General features: G+C 43.4%; 1 protein-coding gene across 3 annotated transcripts in view; it reads left to right on the top strand.

Annotated features, from left to right (window-relative positions):
* The window catches only part of LOC137377781 (sodium- and chloride-dependent neutral and basic amino acid transporter B(0+)-like), a 392,958-nt gene extending 372,214 nt beyond the window's left edge, over window positions 1-20,744 (top strand). For 2 of the 3 annotated variants that reach the window (XM_068047832.1, XM_068047830.1), the window contains one exon: window positions 20,384-20,744. In XM_068047832.1, the coding sequence (XP_067903933.1) occupies window positions 20,384-20,521 (138 nt within the window). In that variant the 3' untranslated portion in view covers window positions 20,522-20,744. Of the gene's footprint in view, window positions 1-12,141; window positions 12,184-20,383 lie in introns of all 3 variants that reach the window. The other variant, XM_068047831.1, reaches the window with a different exon arrangement.
* Window positions 20,745-22,879: the final 2,135 nt, after the last annotated feature.

Raw genomic sequence — 22,879 nt, 5'->3', positions numbered from 1 at the left:
TTCTGTGAAGTTCTCCCAATCTCTCACCGTACCTTCAACAACAACTTGTATTTATATAGCGCCTTTAACATAACAAAACGCTCCAACGTGCTTCAGAGAAGGTTATGGAGAAAAAATTGACAGCAAGTCACAAAAGGAGATATTAGGGCAGATGACCAAAAACCTGATCAAAGAATAGGTTTTATGGAGCTTCTTGAAGGACGAATGAGATGGTGAGAGACAGAAAGGTTCAGGAATGGAATTCCAGAGCTTTGGGACTCAGCAGCTGAAGGCACGGGCACCAATAGTGGAACAATTAAAATTAGAGATGCTGAAGAGGCCAGAGTTAGAGGACCGCAGATGTCTCAGAGGGTTATGGGGCTAGCAGAGAATGCAGATCTAGAATTTTAAAATTGAGGCATTGCTTCAATGGGACCCAGTGTAACTCAGCGGGAAACAGGAGTGATGGAGAACGGAGCTTGATGTGAGTTAATCCACAGACAGCAGAATTTTGGAAGACAACCATGTTTATGGAGGGTAGAATGTGAGAGGCTGGCCAGGATTGCATTGGAATTGTCAAGTCTAGACATAACAAAAGCATGGATGAGGGTTTCAGCAGCAGATGAGCTGAGGTAGTGTGGAGGGAAATCGTACATTTTAAGGGGTGGATGTAGGTGATCTTACTGATGGTGCAGATACGTTGTCAGAAGCTCATCTCGGAGTCAAATATGATACCAAGGTTGTGAATGTCTTTGTTTAGCCTCAGACAGCTGCCAGGGAGGGGATGGATTCAGTGGCTATGGAACATATTTTGTAGCGGGGACCAAAGACAGTGGCTTTGGTCTTCCCAATATTTGATTGTAGGAAATTTCTGTTCATCCAGTACTGGCTGACTCAGCAGTCAATCATCAGAAAGCTAGAGAAATGTTGTAAACAACAATTTGTGGACATTTACACAGTTTCTCTGGGAATTTAGCCAATCTTTCAATTTTTATTTTGAATTGATTATAATGTCAGTCAATAAATCTAGAGTTCAGAGTCAGCAGCAAGTACAATAGTTTCAGTATATCCCAGCCACCAATACAGTCCTGCTACATCCAGTCGTGAATGGTGGTGGACAATTAAACAACGAACCCGAGGAGTAGGCTTCATAAATATCCCCATCCTCAATGATGGGGGAGCCCTGCATATCAGTGCAAAAGAAAAGACAGAAGTATTTGCAACCATCTTCAGCCAGAATTGCTGAGTAGATGGTCAATCTTGCCCTTCTCCTGAGGTCCCCAACATCACAGATACCAGTCTTCAGCCAATCCAATTCATTCCACTTGATAGCAAGAAATGGCTGAAGGCACTGGATACTGCAAAGTCTATGGCGCCTGACAACATCCCAGCTGCAGTACTGAAGACTTGTGTTGCAGAACTATCCGCGCCTCTAGCCAAGCTGTTCCAGTACAGCGACAACACTGGCATCTACCCGTCAATATGAAAAATTGCCCTGGTATGTTCTGTCCACAAAAAGCAGGATATATACAATCCGACCAATTACTGCCCCATCAATCTACTCTTGATCATTAGCAAACTGATGGAGGGTGTCGTCGACAGTAGTATCAAGCACAACTTAAACAGCAACAACCTGCTCACTGATTCTCAGTTTGGGTTCGGCCAGGGCCACTTGGCTCCTGATCTCATAACAGCCTTGTTCCAAACACGGACGAAAGAGCTGAACTCAAAGAGGTGAGGTGAGAGTGACTGCCCTGGATATCAAGGCAGCATTTGACTGAGTGTGGCATCAAGGAGCCCTATCCAAATTGAAGTCAACGGGAATCTGGGGAAACTCTGCACTGGCTGGAGTCGTACCTAGCACAAAGGAAGGTGGTTATGATTGTTGGAGGCCAATCATCTCAGCCCCTAGGCCCAAATATCTTCAGCTGCTTCATCAATGACATTCCCTCCTTTGTAAGGTCAGAAGTGTGATGTTCGCCGATGGTTGCACGATGTTCAGTACCATTCACAACTCCTCAGATACTGAAGCAGTCTGTGTCCATATATATCAAAATCTGGACAACATTCAGACTTGGGCTGATAAGTGGCAAGTAACATTCACACCACACAAAAGCCAGGCAGTGACCATCTCCAACAAGAAAGAATCCATCCAGCTCCCGTTGACATTCAACGGCATTATCATCGCTGAATCCCCCACTATCAACATCTTGGGGGTTGACCAGAAACTAAACAGCCATGGACAAACACACATGTACGCACACACTCACACATACAAACACACTGACACACATACACACTGACATACACATTACCTGCTACCCTTGTGGTTCTAATACATGAAATTGACAACTTATTGCCTATCATAGCCATCTTCTTACTGTGGGGCAGCAAGCACTGGTGACTGGGTTGAAAAAAATCATATTCATTTCACCTTGCATCCATCACAAGAAGTGATATTTCATCCCATTGGTCTCAGAGATGAAAGGACAGTGTGCAAACCCTCTGGGGTGCTCTGTCCTTATGAGACAGTTGTATCAAGGACAGATAATGTTACTGAGCTGTATGGTCCTGTATAGTGTGGGTCTGATGACAGAGCCATGTACCCTAAGATTCAATGGTTGGGTTTAGATGGGATTGGAGGAATGATTTGGCATAACCCTGCAGAGAATTACATTAATTTCTGTTGCTCGATGAGGGTAACTAATGTATCACAGCCAGATAGATAGGCATGCACATAAATAATGACAACTCAAAGAATACAGTGATAAAATATTCACTCCTACCTTCAAGAATTGACAATCTGTTCTGAATGCTGAAGCGTTGGTTAGTGTAACACTGATGTTCAAAATATGCATACTTATTTTATTTCTGCAATTCTATAATTTAACCAGAAATACTTCAACTGCACAAAGCTCTGTGATTCCAGCATTGTGCCTTTGCGCAAGCGTCCATGCATATGAATTGAATATGAAAAGGATGGAAAACCCCATTCGGCCCATCAATCCCACCTCATGTACAAATGGTGCAGCAACAGACATCATTGATTCCCCATCCTCCAGTTTGTCTCCTCCTGGGGCAACGGGTCCATTGTCTCACCATCTGCAGCTTGCACATCATGTCAGATAGTAGGATGAGGGTGAGTCAGGAATTGAGAAAGGTTATAAGACAGGGATATACCATCATCCTAAATATTCTCAGTGACGCTGGCTGCTACAGACTCTATCGCAGTCGGCCCGTGATGCACATCACCATCTCCTCCATGATACCCGTCCTCTGCCAGTTCAGCATTGCTCCCTTCTATTGTGGGCAACCTTGTCCTGCAAGAGAGAAGGCAGAATGTCAGTGATTATGTTGCACTGTGTTTGGTGATGTGCCCGCCATAGCTGAATAGCTGGAGGTATGTGCAGGCAGGGTGAGACATCATTGGAATGTGTGTGAGGATGAGTTGGAGTATCTGAATGTTTGGTGTGAGTTCTGATTACTGATGGGTGAATGATGGGTGTGGTGCATTGAGCAGCATGAGAGGTTGGTGGCGCGGTGGGTAGGAGATGTCCTTTGAGGATGTCTTCACTGACCTTGACCACTCGAATCAGGTTATTCTTCCATCACTGCTGCGTGGTTCTTGGGGTCAGACTGAGTTCATCTACCTGGCCACCTGCTCCCAATCCCTTCAGAAAGTTTTCCTTGAGGGCATTCATTGAGACAGCCAGAGTGGGGTACCAGGGAGGGTAGAGCAGTGGGTGCAGAAGCAAATGAAGCCAGGAAGGGGGGGGGGGGGGGTGCAGAGGCTGTCACCAGAGTCCCATTGAGTCAGTGGCACTGAAGAACATAAGAAATAGGAGCAGGAGTAGGCCATTCAGCTCCTCAAGCCTGCCCCACCATTCAATAAGATCATGGCTGCTCTGCCCCAGACCTCAACTCAACTTGAGCAGATGAAATGGATATGGGAGAGAGTGGCTATTTGCATATAAGGCCTTGTACACTGAGAGAGAAAATTTGCCATGAACCTCATTCACCCAGGCTTCAGGGCCCACGCTGAGGAAGAGGAACAGCAGGGAGGGAGGGAGGTCCAGCCACAGATCGTGGAAGATCAGCAACAGGAGGTCCTGCCTCGGTGTGGGGATGCAGGGGAAGGGGAGAGAGGTGCACTCGACCAGCCTCCTGAGTGTAGAATAGGGTAACATCCAGACAGTGTCTACTGTCCGAGGATCAACTACCTTCTAATGTCTGAGCAGCAGTGTCTCTGAAGACGGCACCTCTCCACACACAGATGCAGAGGAGAGGTACCATCCCTGACACTGGGTACCCCGAATGACCTTCCAGCTGGCCATAGGCCTTCTTAAGATGTTCAGGTGCCTTGATAGATCCGGTGGAACCCTTCAGTATGTCCCAGTGAGGGTCTCGTGTATCATGGTGGTCTGCTATACACTGTACAACCTGGATCTGCAGAGGGGGAAGGTGTTCAACAATGAGGATCTTGTAATCCTCCGATGATGAGGATGTGGAGGAGGCTGCTGACCAGGTGATGCAAGATGAAAGGCCCCAGGGACCGAGGGCACAGCGCAATGAGATACACACAAGGGAGGCTCGGGAGGTACTAATACACAGACATGTCATATGACCCTTACTACCTTTTGGAGCCATGCCAATAAAGCCTGACCTTCCTGTAACCCTGCTGTCACCTACTTAATTCAGCATTCCATTATCCAGTGCCAGGTGCCCATTACACAGCAACAAGGGTGAAGCATTGACCACACGTGGCATTGTCCCCCTCAACCAGCCCCTTGAGGGAGCCAGTGTGTAACTGAAGTCCCAAAGGGCAGCAAGAATTAGAAGATGTCAGACGAAATACATTAATCCTTTATTAATCGTCACAACAAATGTGAGGCTTAACAGTTTGATACTCTATTCACCCGTGAACCCCAAGTACAGCTCAGTGCTCTTCTTAAATTTCTTACACATGCTCCTATGTGATGCTCCCCCTGTGCTTGGAGCTGAGGTGGAGGCATGGTGCTGATCTTGCTGCCCCGTGGCTTGGGATGATCTTGATGGTCGTTCTCTGGCTTCTGTTGTTACAGCTACTGGAGGTGCTGGTGTCACTGGAAGAGGTGCTGAGGAACCGCTGTTCACACCAGGAGCACCCTGAGAGAAGCCCCCAGATGCAGAAGGCATCTGTCAGAGGCAGGGCACACTTGTACCTCCCTGCTGACCTGAGCACTGTGAGGACCTGGTGGAGTTTTCAGGAGTCTCATCCCCTCTCGTCTGGTCACTGCTGTATGGAGCTCATAGACGAGGTGATTGCATGCAGGCCACTGTACATCTCCAGCATCCACTGACTGCTCGGCTCGATCTGGCTCTCCATGAGGGTCGCCAATTTCTCCATGGAGGAAACCAAGCTCACACCCATCAGAGACAGGGCAGTACTCAAGGCCTGGATGGACTCCTCCATTGTCTGTGCTTGGGTACACATAGCCTCTGGAAACTCAGCTAGATATTCCCTCACCTCTCGCTACAACTGCAGCATTTGCCATGTGGCCTACTCCAGAGGAAGATCATCAGCCTGGGGCCCAGCATTGCCCTGGTCTCCAGCAGTCCTCTGACTGTAAGTGGCCTCGGCTGTCATAGCTTCTATCAGCTGTCTGGGTGTGTCCGTGCTGTGCTCTCCAGGCTGTGTACCCGAATCTAAGCATAAACAGATACCCACCACCGTGAGAGAATCTGCGCTGGTGAGGGTGAGGGGAATGATATAACGGTGCATCCTCTGAGGCTCTCTCTTCATCCTCAGAGGCAGCTGGCTGTCCCCCGGTCTCACCAGCTCTCTGCCTATTGGCCTGACCTGCAGGAGAGAATAGATACATTGAAGAGTTAGGGGCTTCACAATGCAGCATTCCATCTATCCCTACTGTGGAGATCTATGTGTTCAGTGGTGGACACATGAGCACTATGCCTTGTGTGTGCCAATGAACCCTTGTTACTCTGCAGTCGGCCGCTCAGTCTCTTGGGTTGGCACTCCTCTCTCACCATCAGTGATGGAGTGGCACCGTACTGCCCTGCTGGATCAGGGCTCCTCTTCCCTGGGGGTCAGGATGAACAGGAATGGAACCCCTCCCCCAGTCTTTGCCTGTTCCTTGAAATTTTGGGCTGTCTTCTCCTGCAAGTAGATTGATGAACATGGAGAGGAGCACAATGTCTATTGGTGGCAGCCCAGTGATCCATGATGAGGACACATGAATGCCTCCTGTATGCAGCCACTCTCGAGGGAGCTGGTGGAGGTCAGCAATTACAGACGGGCGCCTCTTATCGAGATGCAGACCTGGCTCTGACATCTGCCTGACCCCTTTGCGAATGACTGGGTGATCACTCCCTCTCCACCAAACTCACCCTCTCATGTTGCCACATGCAAGACCCAAAGGGAAAAGGGGTAAGGAGTTCTCACCTTGACAGACTGAGTAAGGTCATTGACGGCTTGCAGTTTTGGATCCAGGTTCGGGGGGGTGACCCCACGGCTGCTGACCCTCTCTGCAATCTCTGTCCATATTTGCTTGGTCTCCTCCTCCTGTCCCTGTGGAAGAGGACCTCTCGCCTTGCCCTTGCAGCCTGGAGAAGAACCCGCAGGGAGGCACCACTGAACTATGGGCTACACAAGGTCTTCCTTCTGTCATTCTGGCTGCAGGTTTGCTTAAACATCTAAGCTTTCCAGGCAGTCCCCATTACATGCAATGCGGCAGCCCTTTAAAGATGGTGCCAACACCTGTCATCATTTGACTCCGCCTCTGCTGCTTCCCATTCCACCTCCACACTCTCAGTGGTCGGCCCTGCATGTCCCCTAATTGGCCGGCTGCTGGAAGATTGCTTGTGGCCTGCTGATCCCTGCCCATGTGGGAGCGGCACCCGTTTCCGGTCCTGACATCAGGACCCACGGCTTAGCTGCAAAATTCAGTCCATGGCGTCTCTCCTCCTGTTGATCTCCATAACTAAGGCCTCCAGCGTCACATCTGTGAACCGTGGGTCCTCTCTCTGCCCTGGTGCTCTATTTCCATTCACTCCAATTGCTGCACTGGCTCTCAACAGCAGCCTTCTTTCATTTACTGCAACTTCTCTTTAAGAGGAACAAACTGTCTTTAAGAGCTGGAGGTTTCCTGGGTCACAGTTTGCAGCCAGCCAGCAGTGCGGGTCACACTGAGCTGCACGCTGAAATCATTGAAATGAGGAGGCAGCACATAGTTTGCCTGTTTCAACGGGAATGGGCGTGAGCAGATCGTGATTTGCAAACCCCCAACCCAGCCCAAAAACTGGTGCCAAAGAATATTTAGCTGTTAATTTCTAAGGAGAAAAAAAGTAATCAAGATGGGCTGAAAATTTCAAACAATTTCCACACGGTGCAAACAGACAAATTTTTAACATAATATCTTTCGTACTTTCAATCCTAGTCTCAAATGATTACTGTAAAAAGGTTTTCAGTTCAATGACTCAGCTTTGGAGCACAGTAAGGAACCAGTTAAATGAAAATCTTGTGAAAGCAGAGTTACAGGTGCAGCTAAATTAGAAGAAATAAGAGAGCTGGGTCTCTACACTATAGGGAAGCAGAGACTTGGGGTGATGTGATTGAGGTTTATAAGATGATGAAGGGAAATAGATTGTGTTTGAATTGACAGTTTGTTTCTATTAAATAATTTAGAGAGGACCAGGAGTCACAGTTGTAAATTGTATAAGGTCAGATCTGGGTGAAATATCAGGAGGTGATTCTTTTCCCAGAGAATAGTGGACTCGGGAACAGGCTGCCGGCTCATGTGGGAATCATTGATTCTCTGAATTCCTTCAAGTGAAAGATAGACCTGTTTCAAAATTGTGTGGGAATGTCTGGATGGACCAGAGGCTCTTATCCTGCCTGTCATTGTTTGTATATTTATATATATCATAAAATATTCCCTTATTCGGTATTTAATTGCTGTCCTGCAACATTTCTAATACTGAGAATACACAATAAGATGGTAAACAAGACTCACAATTGCTGGCTGAAATCTGGAACAGAATTCTGTGTTATAATATTGTAAAATAGTGTAACAGCATGGTGCATTTCAAAGATTGGGCTGAGCTCTGTTTATAATGGGTTAACAACTCATTTTATTGTCGTGTAACAGTTTAGGGTTTTGTTTTCTCCACCCGGGCCCTCATGTGGAAGCTCCTTTATATTTATACCCTCACCAGGTTAGCACGCTGAGCAGAAACCCCATGAATGCACGACCATTGCAGACAGTGTAAGTGATGCTGAGAGGACAGAGGTTCATCTGTTGCCAGGATCATCCAACACTGATGAATGGGCTCCAGTTGTTAGCAGCCTGCTCCAGACATTCTAATTCAGGGTATATCGGGGCTGAGAAGCAATTTTTTTCTTCAAAAACCTTTTCTTTTTCCTTTGGTGATTGACAGAGGTGGATATTCATTGGACAGACTGAGGGCCTTTCAGACAAACAAGAAATATTTACCCCTCCCCCATCCAGATTGAAAGGTTCTTCTCTATTGACATGGAGTTTCCCCCAAAGGAAATCCTCCCTTCTCCAAATTAATGGCAAAGGAGAATGAGGAAAGCAGAATGGAAGAAACGAGAGTGGTTACTGTCTAATGGACAAAGTGTCAACTCTAGCCTTAACTATTCCACTGCTCTCCTGGCTGCCCCCCCACCATCTTCCACCTTCAGTAAACTAGAGCTTCCAACACTCTGCTGCAAGTATCTGAACTGACATTAAATCCTGTTGACCCATCACCCCTGTGCTCTCTGACCTACATTGGCTCCAGGTGTGGTAACATCTTGATTTTAAAGTTCTCAGTGTTGTTTCAAATCTCTCCAAGGCCTCACCTCTCCCTATCTCTATAACATCCTCCAGCCCTACAACCCTCCGAGGTCCCTCCAATCCTGTAATTCTGGCATCTCGATTTTGATCGTCCCAACACTGGCAGCCATGCCTTGGGCTACCGAGGTCCAAAACATCGGAATTGCCTCCCTTACACTCTCTGGCTTTCCACCTCTCCCTACTTTAAACTTCCTCCAACTAAATATTGGGAAGACTGAAACCGTTGTCCTCGTCCCAACCACGAACTCCATTTCCTGCCTATTGTTTCCATCCCTCTCCCTGTCAACTGGCTGAAGTTGAGCCAGACTGTTCACAGCTTTGGTCTTGTGTTTGACTCAGAGATGAGTTTCAGATCACATATTTGCGCCATCACTAAAACCGTCTAATTCTACCTCTGTAAAATTGCACGACTTCACCCGTGCCTCAGCTCATCTGTTGCCAAAACCTTCATCTGTGCCTTTGCAATCTCTAGACAATGACTCTGGGGATAGTCTCCCATCTTCCATCTTACAGAAACTTGTACTTATGCAAAACTCTGCTGCCTGTATCTTGTTTCTTACCAAGTCTCATTCACCCATCACCCTGTGCTCACTGACCAGCATGGGCTCCCAATCCAACAACACCTCAATTTTAAAACTTCATCCTTGTTTCAACTCTTTCCATGTCCCACCCCCTCCCTACCTCCGTATCCTCCTCCAGCCCTATAAACCATCAAGATATCTGCACTGAAGTGATTTATGTCTTTCACCCGTTATAGGGACGAAACCAAATCAGGAGTACATCCCTATGAATTTCCTTTAATCAAGTTCAAACCAGATTAATTCTCATAGATACTTATTTGGGTCCAAATAATTGTACTAGCTTTCGCTCAAAGAAAGAAAACCAACAGAGAATATTACCACCTTTTGGATAGCCTATTTTTCATAATTATGGCTAAATCATAAATATCCCAGATATTATAAGAGTCTGGGAATTCTCTTCAATACATATCTCTCCACTTAAAGTGACACAGCGAGGGGGTTCTTTGTAGTTGTATACAGAATGCTACATGAGATGATTTATTAACTTTTATAGATTTTTTAAAGAATTTAACATGCAATACACTTCTAAGTGGATCAGTATCTCACAATATCAAATATTACTAAAAGATGTAACACAATCTTATTTCTAACATAGAATCCAAAAGTTTAACCTTGCTAATGTTACAGCAAAAATATCTTAGAATATCCAGAATATCCATCAAAATTTAATGTGAAGTTTTTGCCTTAAAATCCTCATAGTTGAGAAGCATTGTTGAGGATTCAACACTTCTAATCTTTGCTTCAAAACCTCTCATGTTTATACTGTTTCTGAAGTGTCATCTTACTTTTAGCATATAGATGTCACCTTTCTGCTTGTGTTTATCCTGCTTTTAAAATCCAAATCTTTAACCACGTAATGTTTTACTGGAATTCTCTTGCTCTTGAAGTTGTGAGCATTTATCTGGTCAAAATGTTTATAATTATGTTTACTTGACCTCTTGTTCCTGTAAGTCCATTCCATTTATTGTTTTATTATCTATAATTGCCCTTTCCATGGCACCCAAAAGCAACCTCCGCAGCCGACATTTCTGCATCAAGAATCCCACAAACAATTAAGTTTATTGTTACCTCTTAATGTTGTCACACAGGATATTTCAATGTATGTATTTATCTTCTAAGCCCCTGACAACAGAGACACAAATGGATTTCCCAACTTGTTTCTAGTTCATAAGAGGGACCTTGAAATGTTTTAACTTTACCTTCTTAAAGGGGAATGTCAGTGAGTCTTGGAAACCTGACCATTTATTCAATCTTTAATTCTAAAAGGTATAATATTTTAAATATTTCTAAATTCTACCCAATTAAGCTTATTATACCTATTCCATCACACCTTCCTCTTGACCCGTATAAAGGCGAAGAACGAAAAAAGGTTGTTTAAACTAAAAAAAATGCCTAAAATATAAGCATTCAATAAATGTCATAACCTATTATGTGAAACAGGGAAATAATACAAAAGACAACACTGACAACAATCATCTTCTGCGTTTTTACACGGATCATCTAAATTTTCCAAAAATGAATCTTATAATGCAATCACAAAGTTCAGAATAAAATTGTGCAAAGTGTCGGTGATCTGAGGTTGAAAAATGTCTACTGAGATGACTGTATGCCGACATGTCGAACATCAATGATCAACTGATGAAATCATGCGATGAGGTAAAGAATTAAGATGCTATAGCTGCCGCTTGATCGTAATCCGATAAAGTCCTGTTGAGTTAAACTGAAATATGTTTTAGTCTATTTTCAGTCACATTCCAGCCAACGTCCTCATAGCAGGAATAAAATGAATAGAGCTGAACATTAGAGAAGTCTGAGGTCACCTGGATAAAAGTGTTATGCAGAACTTGATTATCTTTATAACAGGTGTACAGTCCATCAGAAGCTAACGTGGCAATACAAAGAAAAACCATTCCACCATGTTTTCCTCAGTACCATCGCAGTCTTCCAATGTTATGATGAATAAGAACATCACTTGCATTACCTCCTCTCCAAAGTCACTCAGGGCAAATGCAGTAAAATGTTCAATTTCTGCTTCTCTGCAAGAAATCGCATAGGGTAAGGTGTTCAAGCAGTAAGACATCTTTGGCATGTCACATGCACTGCTTGCATCCAGAAGATCATTAACAAAAGAATCTAGCAATACTTTAATCCTTGCTTTATGCAAGAGCAAGTCCCATCACTGAGAGTCTGCAATACTTCATTCCTTTCCCACAGTCTTTCCTTCTTCTGTCATTGTGACTTGACTATCGCTCATGCTGAGTGTGGTTCCCAATGAAACTGACCTTTAAGGCATTGCAAGGTCCTGCCTGGGTGAGGAACATTTACTGACGCAGTTAGTTTCAGTTCAGTTAGTACCGTTTCCGATGCCATCCTCTGGGCTGGGTCCTGAAACTGCACCTTGTACAGTTCCTCCATTCCTATACCCTTCAGAACACCTCCTCAGGTTGTCTACAAAGACAATTTAAAAAGACCGCTTGCCATTCATCTGGTTAGCAAACATTTTGACAGTTCTTTCATTAATAAAAGAATGAATTTGAACAGGTTTCTTCCACTTAGGACTCAAACCAGGTTTCTGTTCAAACTTTCTCTCCTGAACGCATTCCCCGGTTACACGTTGCCAAGTTTTGTCATTTACCTGTTTTTGTCTAGTCTTCGCTCTGATCTTCTGATCAATTTCATGAATTTAATCTGTTATTTCTTGTTTCAAATCTAATTGCTGCTGTCAGGTCAAGGAGTCAGAAAGCATAAAGGCAATAAAAGAACTGTGAGTAAGTGATGTTTGTATTTCAACACCATACATTAAATAATACCGTGTCCTAGGGAACACTGTCCCTGATGCACACATGGGCACATTATTTAGTGATAACTGTACTTCCGGAATGATGGCGGTCCACTTATTCCCTCTGATTCTCAACAGTTTGGTCAATAGCTTTTTTACTTCCTGGTTTTTACGTTCCACCAGTCCCGCTGACTGCGGATGACATGGTGTGCTAAAATTTCTCAATTGATTTATTAGTCTTCACAGGAGCCAAAGGTGGTGGTTTAATAAGTGATGATTTGTTAATCAAATTACATGGCTCACAATTTGCTATGTATGTTTTACAGGCTTTAAGCATGCCTGGCCACTAGTATAAAGGAGTCAACTTAGAGAATATTGTTCGGGCACCACTATGTGTCTCGTGAGCTTCTTTTACAAGCCGTTCTTGTTTGTGATTCGGGGGTACCTCCCGGACATCCTTGGGCAACTTAACCAGTACAATACCAGTCGGGGCCTCGGAATAGAAGCACTTTGATGGATATTCTTTTGGATTCTCTTTTGTCGGGTCTAACAGCTGAATCAGTTCCTCATCCTGATTAGCTGCCCATTCTGCTCTAATGATTACATTAACTATGGCTGGCCCCTCTCGAGGGGGTGTCATGCAGACTGAATGTTTTGCCTGTCCATCTGTAAGACTGTTGCCCTTTGAATGTATTGAACCAGTGGTATGCCCGGGTACATGAATTACCTGACAATTACATTTGTCCTTTCTCAAATACAGAATATCTTCCCACAACAACTTGTGTTTTATGGGTTTACTTTGATGATTGGTAAAGCCTGTTTGCTCCCGGAACACTAGGTCTTGGTAGTAAGCCCATTTACAATAGTCACTATCTCTACAAATTAATGCAGGCTTAATAGGGTCTGCCTTTTCTCAAGCATACCGTAATGCTGCAGCTTCAGCATACTGTGCTGTCAGTTGGCCAAGGGGTATGAACAGTACTCCTCCTGGATAGAAAGAATAAGAATCCTGAAAGGTACCTATTACTATCCCCATCCCAGCTGAGGATTGTTGGGATATCCCTTTTTTAATCATCATTGATGACACATCACAGTAAATAACCTGATGATAATCTGTAAGTGGTTTCAGAGGTACTTGTTTAACTTTCTCCTCAGTATCATCATCTTCCATAACAGGGAGATGTTCTAAATCCATGTCTGAGGATAGAAATTTAAAAATGAGTGTAGGATCATTCAAAAAGGAGGCCCATTTGTCGTATCGGATTTGAATGACTCTTCTCTCATCAGAGACCATTCGCTAAACTGATCTCAAATCTGGTATTTCAGGATAACTTGTAATGGGATGTATCTCTTGAAGGGGTCATGCTTTAATGAGACACTGAACTATCATTGTCATAACCTTTTCCTTATTATTGTACCATCTTTCAACTTTGGAAAAATTATAGGAATGAAACTGAACCAGCACAATTCGATTTTCATAGTAAAAAACTGCAACTGCTACTTTCGGAGATGTTTTAACATGAAGATTAAGTGGGACCTGCAAGTCCCTTTACTCCAGATCTATAGCCTTCTGTACATCACGGCACAGTTGTTGCAATTTCAAGTAATCATCTGTGGTAAAAATGAATGGGCCTTTTACTGTCTCGCCTACTCGAGCATACAGAGGTGCTGAGAGCTCAGCAAAGGTCGGTGTAAATGATCGAGCAAAGTTCAGGAGTCCTAAACTTGCCTGAAGAATTTTCAAAGTTCGGGGATATTGAATTGTGTCTAGTTTCTCTTTATAGGACTGAGTTAATCCCCAACCATTCCCAGTTATACGGAGGCCTATACTGCCTGTGCAGAGTTTGCAAGTTCTCCCTGTGTCTGCGTGGGTTTTCGCCGGGTGCTCCGGTTTCCTCCTACAGCCAAAGACTTGCAGGTGATAGGTAAATTGGCCATTGTAAATTGCCCCTAGTGTAGGTAGGTGATAGGGAATATGGGATTACTGTAGGGTTAGTATAAATGGGTGGTTGTTGGTCGGCACAGACTCGGTGGGCCGAAGGGCCAATTTCAGTGCTGTATCTCTAAATAAAAAAATAAATAAAAAATAAATAAATAAATTTAAAAAATCTACTTCCTCCCGAATAAACAGACTCTTTTTAATGTTGATCAGGTATCCAGCAGTAGTGAGCCAGGATAAAACTGTATTAACAGCCTGCAAATGTTCCTGGAGATCATAATGTGAAACATAAATGTCATCCACATAAGAGTTAACATTGGGCAGGTCTTTTAAAAGATTAATAACAAGTGCAGAATAAAGAACGGGACAGTTTTGAAATCCCTGAGGTAATCTAGTCCAACAGTATTGAAAACCATCCAGGGCTGTCATCGCATTTTATTGCCAGTCAGATTCTTTAAGTGGATGTGAACCAAAAACCATGAGCCAAATCAATACGAGATTTAAATTTTTCTCATTTTCCTTTGGAAAGAAGGGCAGTGGAATTTTGCTGTTGAGCAGCGTTCGGCACTGAAAATTTATTAAGGGATGTGTAATCAACCACTAATCTCCACCTGCCATCAGGTTTAGGGACACCAAACAATGGCGAATTAGTTGTAGAGGGCATTTTTATTAGGGCACCGTGTTCCTCTAAATCCCTAATAGTTTCAAGCAGATCTCATTTCCCTTTATGATCCTGAATAGGCCACTGTTTCCTGGGCTTGTGCCAGCCTGCATCAAGAGAATGAGGTTCGATATCTACCTTGCTACATTGATTCAGATGATGCAGTAGATAAGGGTATTACTTGTCTAGGAGCTATTCCAAAAGATTCTTATCACCCCATGTCTGGACAGGTGTGGTCTAGCTGTGCCTGAATATATCTCTGTCGGTCATCCTGGTCCGTGGATACCTCCACAGGCCTGGACGTGATTTTAGGGAAGTATATAATATCAGGCTGTCCGATAATAAGAGGAAAAACCAAATCAGGTACCAATCCCATCTTCAGGGTGTCTGTAATACCATAAATGGTAACAGGAATGGTATAAAAGTCAATCTGTTGTGTCTTATACTGTATAAATCCCCCTAATGATGATTGATAAAGTCGGCTTTCCAAATCTGACCACTGAGGTTATATAATTACAGGATCCATGACTGAGTAATCAGCTCCCGCATCAAAGAGTGATTGTACCTGTTCAGCAGTGGGCAGTGTTGCCAGGGCATAGGGGAATTCGAGAGACCCTGGCTGGGTGCCAGCCCTTCACTGTGGAGAGTCAGATGCTTCTGAGTCCTGACTATCAGACCTGTCTTGATTTCTGATGACTTTAACTGAAGTCTGCCCCTCTCTCTTAGGAGTCTCATGCTTTCCCGATCCCTTAGATGGTCTATCAGAGGGTTTACAGTCACGACTGTCGCCCCTTCGGGGTGGATGCCGATCCTGTTGGGATTCTTTCTGAACTCTGCCTTTGTCAACCCTGGAACCTCCCATTACTCTGTGATAGGAACGGCCAGTGTAAAATTCATCCCTATATGGATCCCAGATGACCCTGCTATCTCTGTGAGGTGTGGTGATAGACCGTTCCCACCGTTCGAGGGAAACATGCTACTTGCGCTCCTGGCGAGATGGTGGTATAGACTGACCAGACCACCCATCTGGGGGCCCAAAGGAATGAGTCTGTGGGCGACTGGATTGAGAAGGAGTCCATTTTCTATTCTGTCCCTGTCTGTGTGAAGCAGAGACATTATCTGTATTATTTTTAACCTTAGGATCCGGTTGGACCACAGGGGTAGACCCAGCAAGGCATGGTTCGAGTTGATAATGTGTTCAATATGATCCTACCTCTGCTGGTTATCAGGATAAGCAGACAAAGCCCCTTCACAGGCTAGTCTAAGTGAAGAATTCTGATATAAAAGCAAAATACTGCAGATGCTGGAAATCAGAATTCTGATACTGAATTCTGATACTGGTTAGCCAGACAACCGTGAACAATTTCCCAGTTGCCATGTGCAAGGTCCTTACCTAATCGATAGGCGGCTACCAAACCATTCAACATAACAGTACTTTGAAGGATTTCTTTAATTGAGCCCATTACATGTCCACCCTGAGTTGCAGTCAGGAGATGGGAATATATTTATGTTTACCTATTGCACTTATTATTGGGGGGTTGAGATCAGAGCTTAGCATCACGGACAGGAGTTGCCGTAAATGGGCAGCACTCCAGCCTTGACAACAAATATCAATTCTATCAAGGTTATTTAAAATTCACCTTGTTTTATCTTGCTTGCCTGGACCGGCTTGCCACGCATGGCATATATAGAGTTAAGATTCACATCGCCTAGGGGTGTAATTTGAGACTGCACTGGCTGTCCCACAGACAGAGGAAAACCTGCAGCACCATCATTAGCAATGGAGAATTGCTTGTTTCATTTGAAGGTAATGTATCAGTAGCTGTCTATAATCCTCCAGCAAATTCTGATCGCGAACCCCATTGTGAGGAAGACACCTAATCCGAAACCCCTGGCCAGCACGTATATCTATCTCCAAGACTACCAGCTGATCTGCCTGAGGCAGTGGAATGGGATTCTGTAATCTACGAAAACAAGTTGTTCACACAATGGGAAAATTAATCCAATCCCTTCTTTATTAGCAATTATATCTGAACTAGGAATTAAAATACATCAGGACCTAATCACAATTAGGATTTAAAGGGAACTTTAAACGAAATTTCCAAACATCAAAAGTAGAATGAGGGAGTTCTGATTTAAGATCCACAAACCGTGATCAAGAGCTTGCCATCTCTAGATTCTTAAATCAGGGTCTTGATACCACTGACAGAAAACATTCCTTCCATACTTATGAATCTAATATATACATTAAAGACTAACATAAAAGTGCAGGATTCTGTTAACAAGAAGACCACGTTTTTGTGTAACAACTGAAGTGATTTATGACTTTAACCCCTTATGGGGACTAAACTAAATCAGGAATACACCCCTATGAATCTCCTTTAATCAAGTTCAGACCAGACTAATACTCATATACACTTACTTGGGTCCAAAGAATTGTACTAGCTTTCCCTCAAAGAAAGAAAACCAACAGAGAATATTACCATCTTTTGGATAGCCTATTTTTAATAATTATGGCTAAGTCATAAATATCCCAGATATTATAAGGGTGTGGGAACTCACTTCAATATGTAACTCTCCACTTAAAGAGACACAGAAAGGGGGTTCTTTGTAGTTGCATACAGAATGCTACATGAGACAATTTATGAACTTTTATAGATTTATTAAAGAATTTAACATGCAATACACTTCTAAGTGGATAAATATATCACAATATCAAATATTACTAAAAGATGTAATACATAATCTTATTTCTAACATAGAATCTAAAAGTTTAACCTTGCTAATGTTACAGCAAAAATATCTTAGAATATCCAGAATATCCATCAACAAAGAACAAAGAACAGTACAGCACAGGAACAGGCCATTCGGCCCTCCAAGCCTCCGCCGATCTTGATGCCTGCCTAAACTAAAACCTTCTGCATTCCCTCTATCCCCATCCTATTCATGTATTTGTCAAGATGCCTCTTAAACGTCATTATCGTACCTGCTTCCACCACCTCCCCCGCCAGCAAGTTCCAGGCACTCACCACCCTCTGTGTAAAGAACTTGCCTCGCACATCCCCTCTAAACTTTTCCCCTCTCACCTTAAACCCATGTCCTCTAGTAACTGACTCTTCCACCCTGGGAAAAAGCTTCTGACTATCCACTCTGTCCATGCCACTCATAACTTTGTAAACCTCTATCATGTCACCCCTCCTCCTCCGTCGTTCCAGTGAAAACAATCCGAGTTTATCCAACCTCTCCTCATAGCTAATGCCCTCCAGACCAGGCAACATCCTGGTAAACCTCTTCTGTACCCTCCCCAATGCCTCCACGTCCTTCTGGTAGTGTGGCGACCAGAATTGTACGCAATATTCTAAGTGTGGCCTAGCTAAAGTTCTGCACAGCTGCAGCATGACTTGCCAATTTTTATACTCTATGCCCCGACCGATGAAGGCAAGCATGCCGTATGCCTTCTTGACTACCTTATCCACCTGCGTTGCCACTTTCAGTGACCTGTGGACTTGTACGCCCAGATCTCTCTGCCTGTCAATCCTCCTAAGGGTTCTGCCATTTGCTGTATACTTCCCACCTGCATTAGATCTTCCAAAATGCATTACCTCACATTTGTCCGGATTAAACTCCATCTGTCATTTCTCCGCCCAAGTCTCCAATCTATATCCTGCTGTATCCTCTGACAATCCTCATCACAATTCGCAACTCCACCAACCTTTGTGTCATCCGCAAACTTACTAATCAGACCAGCTACATTTTCCTCCAACTCATTTATATATACTACAAAGAGCAAAGGTCCCAGCACTGATCCCTGCGGAACACCATTTGTCACATCCCTCCATTCAGAAAAGCACCCTTCCACTGCTACCCTCTGTCTTCTATGACAGAGCCAGTTCTGATTCCATCTTGCCAGCTCACCTCTGATCCCGTGTGACTTCACCTTTTGTACCAGTCTGCTATGAGGGACCTTGTGAAAGGCTTTACTGAAGTCCATATAGATAACATCCACTGCCCTTCCTTCATCAATCATCTTCGTCACTTGCTCAAAAAACTCAATCAAATTAATGAGACATGACCTCCCCTTCACAAAACCATGCTGCCTCTCGCTAATAAGTTTGTTTGTTTCCAAATGGGAGTAAATCCTGTCCTGAAGAATCCTCTCCAATAATTTCCCTACCACTGATTTAAAGTAAACTTTTTACCTTAAATTCCCTGTCGTTGAGAAGCATTGTTGAGGATTCAACACTTCTAATCTTTGCTTCAAAACCTCTCATGTTTATACTGTTTCTGAAGTGTCATCTGACTTTTAGCATATAGATCATACCTTCTTGATTGTGTTTACCCTGCTTTTAAAATCCATATCTTTAACTACCATCTTCATTTAATGTTTTACTGGAATTCTCTTGCTCTTGAAGTTGTGAACATTTATCTGGTCAAAATGTTTATAATCGTGTTTACTTGACCTCTGTTCCTGTAAATCCATTCAATTTATTGTTTTATTATCTATAATTTCCCATTCCATGTTATCCCAAAGCAACCTCCCATGCCAACCTGTCTGCATCAACAATCCCACAAGAGAATTATGTTTATTGCTACTTCTTACTGATGTCACACAGGATATTTCAATGTGTGTGTTTCTCTTCCAAGCCACTGACAACAGAGACACAAATGGATTTCCCAACTTGTTTCTAGTTCATAACCGGGACCTTGACATTTTTTAACTCGACCTTCTTAAAGGGGAATGTCAGTGAGTCTTGAATCTTTAATTCTAAAAGGTATAATATTTTAACTATTTCTAAATTCTACATAATTAAGCCTATTATACCAATATTCTATTACAGCACTCCTTCAGTTCTGAAATTTGCTGCATCCCTCATTTTAATTGCTTCACCATTGGTGGCTGTGCTTTCAGCTGTCTTTGCTCTAAGTTCTGGAATTCACTCCTTTAACCTCTTCACTCTCTATCTCTCTCACATCCTCTAAGATGATAATAGCTGCAGGAAAGTATTTTTAACAGTGATTATTTAGATGTCATACACATTCCTTTAGTGTATCTCACTGCCAGTATACTGCATGAGAAATTAGAGTTTAGACATGGGAGGATAATCTCTGTGATAAACATCCATTTCAATATTTTTAGGTACATTTTAAGTGGTCTCGAGTTGTAAAAAACTGTAGGATAATCTGATTGGGATCTGGGAATTTTTTCTAATTGGATGTTAATGATCAGCTACGAGGGGACACAAGTTTAAGGTGAGGGGCAGGAGGTTTAAGGGGGATTTGACAAAGAACTTTTTTACCCAGAGGGTGGGGACGGTCTGGAATGCCCTGCCTGGGAGGGTGGTAGAGGCAGGTTGCCTCACATCCTTTAAAAAGTACCTGGATGAGCACCTGGCACGTCATAACATTCAAGGCTATGGGCTAAATGCTGGCAAATGGGATTAGGTAGACAGGTCAGTGTCTTTAATGCACTGGTACAGACTCGATGGGCCGAAGGGCCTCTTCTGCACTGTATTATTCTGTGATTCTGTGATTCTGTGATCAGTGAAAATCAGGCGGAAATGATTAAACATTTCACTTTTCCATTCTCAGAAAATCTCTGCCGCTTGCACATCAGCTCCTGATTGGGGTCCATACTTGGAACAACACAGAGGGGAAAGATACAGAAATAGACCTGATTCTACAGAAGAACCTAACTGTGTGCAACTTCTGCACAATCCTGAGATGTGAACATTTAAGGGAAATTTTCTGTTCAATTTGTAAACAATTATCCTGAAATTCCCCCACCGTTCTGGTGTACTCCCAACGTAACTTCAGTGGGAGTTCTCCGGAACATCCGGCAACTCAACCAGGAATCAGAAAGAACTTTGGCTGAAGGTTCCTCTGCCCACAGCAAACATGGGCATCAATTTGGTGCAAGGTGGGCTGTGGTAGAATTACTGAGCATTAGAGTTCCAGCATCATGAGCCTTCAGTCATGCTGCTACCTGAGTCCTGGAGCTAATATACCGGATTCCAGCCACTGCCCATTGTGGACAGAAACTCCGGCTCTCATAACAACTGCCACATACAGTATGCAGTGGCTGGGTTTCCTCCCATTAGACACAGAGGGATCTAATCCACACTGATTTTTGTCACCAAATGCTGACACAATGGACTAGATTTTCAAATCGGGGTCAGGAACCAGACGTCAGGATAATTTCCAGGTCCAGACCCTGCTCTATGTCTATGTCTCTCTCGTGTTGCAATCTTCAAATTCTAATGCGTTAATTGGGCCGGAGGTGAGCTTGGGACCCAATTAGTGGCCCCGAGCTCTGCGAGGAGGGGGAAGATGCCTGTTGGAGCAGGAGCCACAAAGGCAGACAGCAGCCATGACAGGGCCTGTCACTGCCTCAAACAGGAAAGAGGCAGGAATTTGGAGGGCCAGAAGCCTCAGCCCACAGAGAATCGACCAAACAGCCAGGCAAACGGTATAGTGTCCGATCTCACAGTGTTACACTTGGTGGGAAGAATGTTTCCATTCCATTAAAAAAACTTTGCAGCTCCCCCATTGACCCCAACAGCTGTGCACTAACATGCACCAGACTGTTCCGGTTTGGCAATTCCCACTTTGAAAATTACCTGCTATTCCTGCCGAGCCCATTAACAAACTGATCAAGGAGCTCAATGGGTCGTTAATTGGAGGTGAGTGGGTTCTCTGTTCCCTCCTTCCTCCTTCCTTCCTAAAATTGCATCAATGTCTGGAGGCATCGTGATCCAGTGACACCCTGTGGGAATGCAATTTTTAATGCGCGCCTGCACCCCTGCTCACCCCTCCTTCAATTGAAAATCCAGCCCTCTGACTCAAAACACTGACTATCCACGTGTGATACTGAGGAGTGATGTGTCTGCAGACAGGACTTGTTGACTGGGCCGAACTCTCCCCAGAAACGGAGTTTTAAAATCAAACAAATCATTAAATCTCATCTGATTAATTGATGTTGAGTAATTACTTTCTGCTCGACTTTTCGGATGGCATTTTTACAACTGCAACAAGAATTCTTCATTCTCAGTCAGTCAATATTTTTATAATCTTTGCTAATCTGTGCTATTGTTATGACCGACTGCTCCAAAGTCCCCAATCAAAATATACGATTCTGACTGTGGTGGGAGAAACGCACTGTTAATTCAAGCCCGTCCCTCCACAGATCACCTAACATATCATTTCAACTTTCCAAATTAAAGAAAAACCCAGTCAAAATGTACCATTTATTAACCCCCCTGAATGAGATTAACCAAACCAGGTGTCTTTAAATCAACAAATTAACTGTTTAATTAAAAATACTTTATTCTTAAGCACTATTACAATATAAACAACATTTAAAATAGAAAAATTAGAGTCCTTGCAGATAACGCTCCTGCTGGATGTGGAACAGTCCAAGGTTACTTGAAGTCTTCACAGCCGTCCAATGGGGAAAACAAGGTTTTTCAACAATAAAACAGTCTGTATTCTAATTCAGAAGTTGAAATTGATGCTTTCCTTCTCCAGCGATGAATTTCAACAATTAACAACTTTCAAACATATTTTAATGAATCAATTTGGATTTAGAATTTTTGGGAGATAAAAGATTGTCACAGTCTAACTTCCCTTCCTTCAGTTTAAATTATCAGAGGTCTCTGTTTTGGCTTGACCTTTTTTAGAATTTTGAGAGAGAATAATACATAAACAGACTAAATTATCTTCCTTCAGTTTAAATGGTCTGAGAGCACTTCTTTCAGGTGCTGACATACAGCTGTCTGTCTGTTTCTCTGAGTTAGAACAGTGTGTTTCCACTATAAGCCAGTTCAAAATTTAATTGTAACAATGTATCTCTCGATCTCTGGTCCTGAATGGCTGTATCTCAGGCAATGAGAATGCACTCTTTGACTCAGTTTTTTGAGCTTGCTGCCTTAAAGCAGTACTGCTCCCTATCCAGCCTTAAAGGCGCACCGCATTCTTTCTGAAAAAAAAACTACAGGATCATAACACCTCCGTCCCTGGTGAAATGAAACGCCATTCCTAGAATGCGTTTCATTACAATGAGTGAAAATACAAATTGAAAAAAATGCT

The sequence above is a fragment of the Heterodontus francisci genome, chromosome 15 (assembly GCF_036365525.1).
Source record: "Heterodontus francisci isolate sHetFra1 chromosome 15, sHetFra1.hap1, whole genome shotgun sequence".
Lineage (NCBI taxonomy): Eukaryota > Metazoa > Chordata > Chondrichthyes > Heterodontiformes > Heterodontidae > Heterodontus > Heterodontus francisci.
This window is presented reverse-complemented; position numbering and strand designations above follow the sequence as displayed.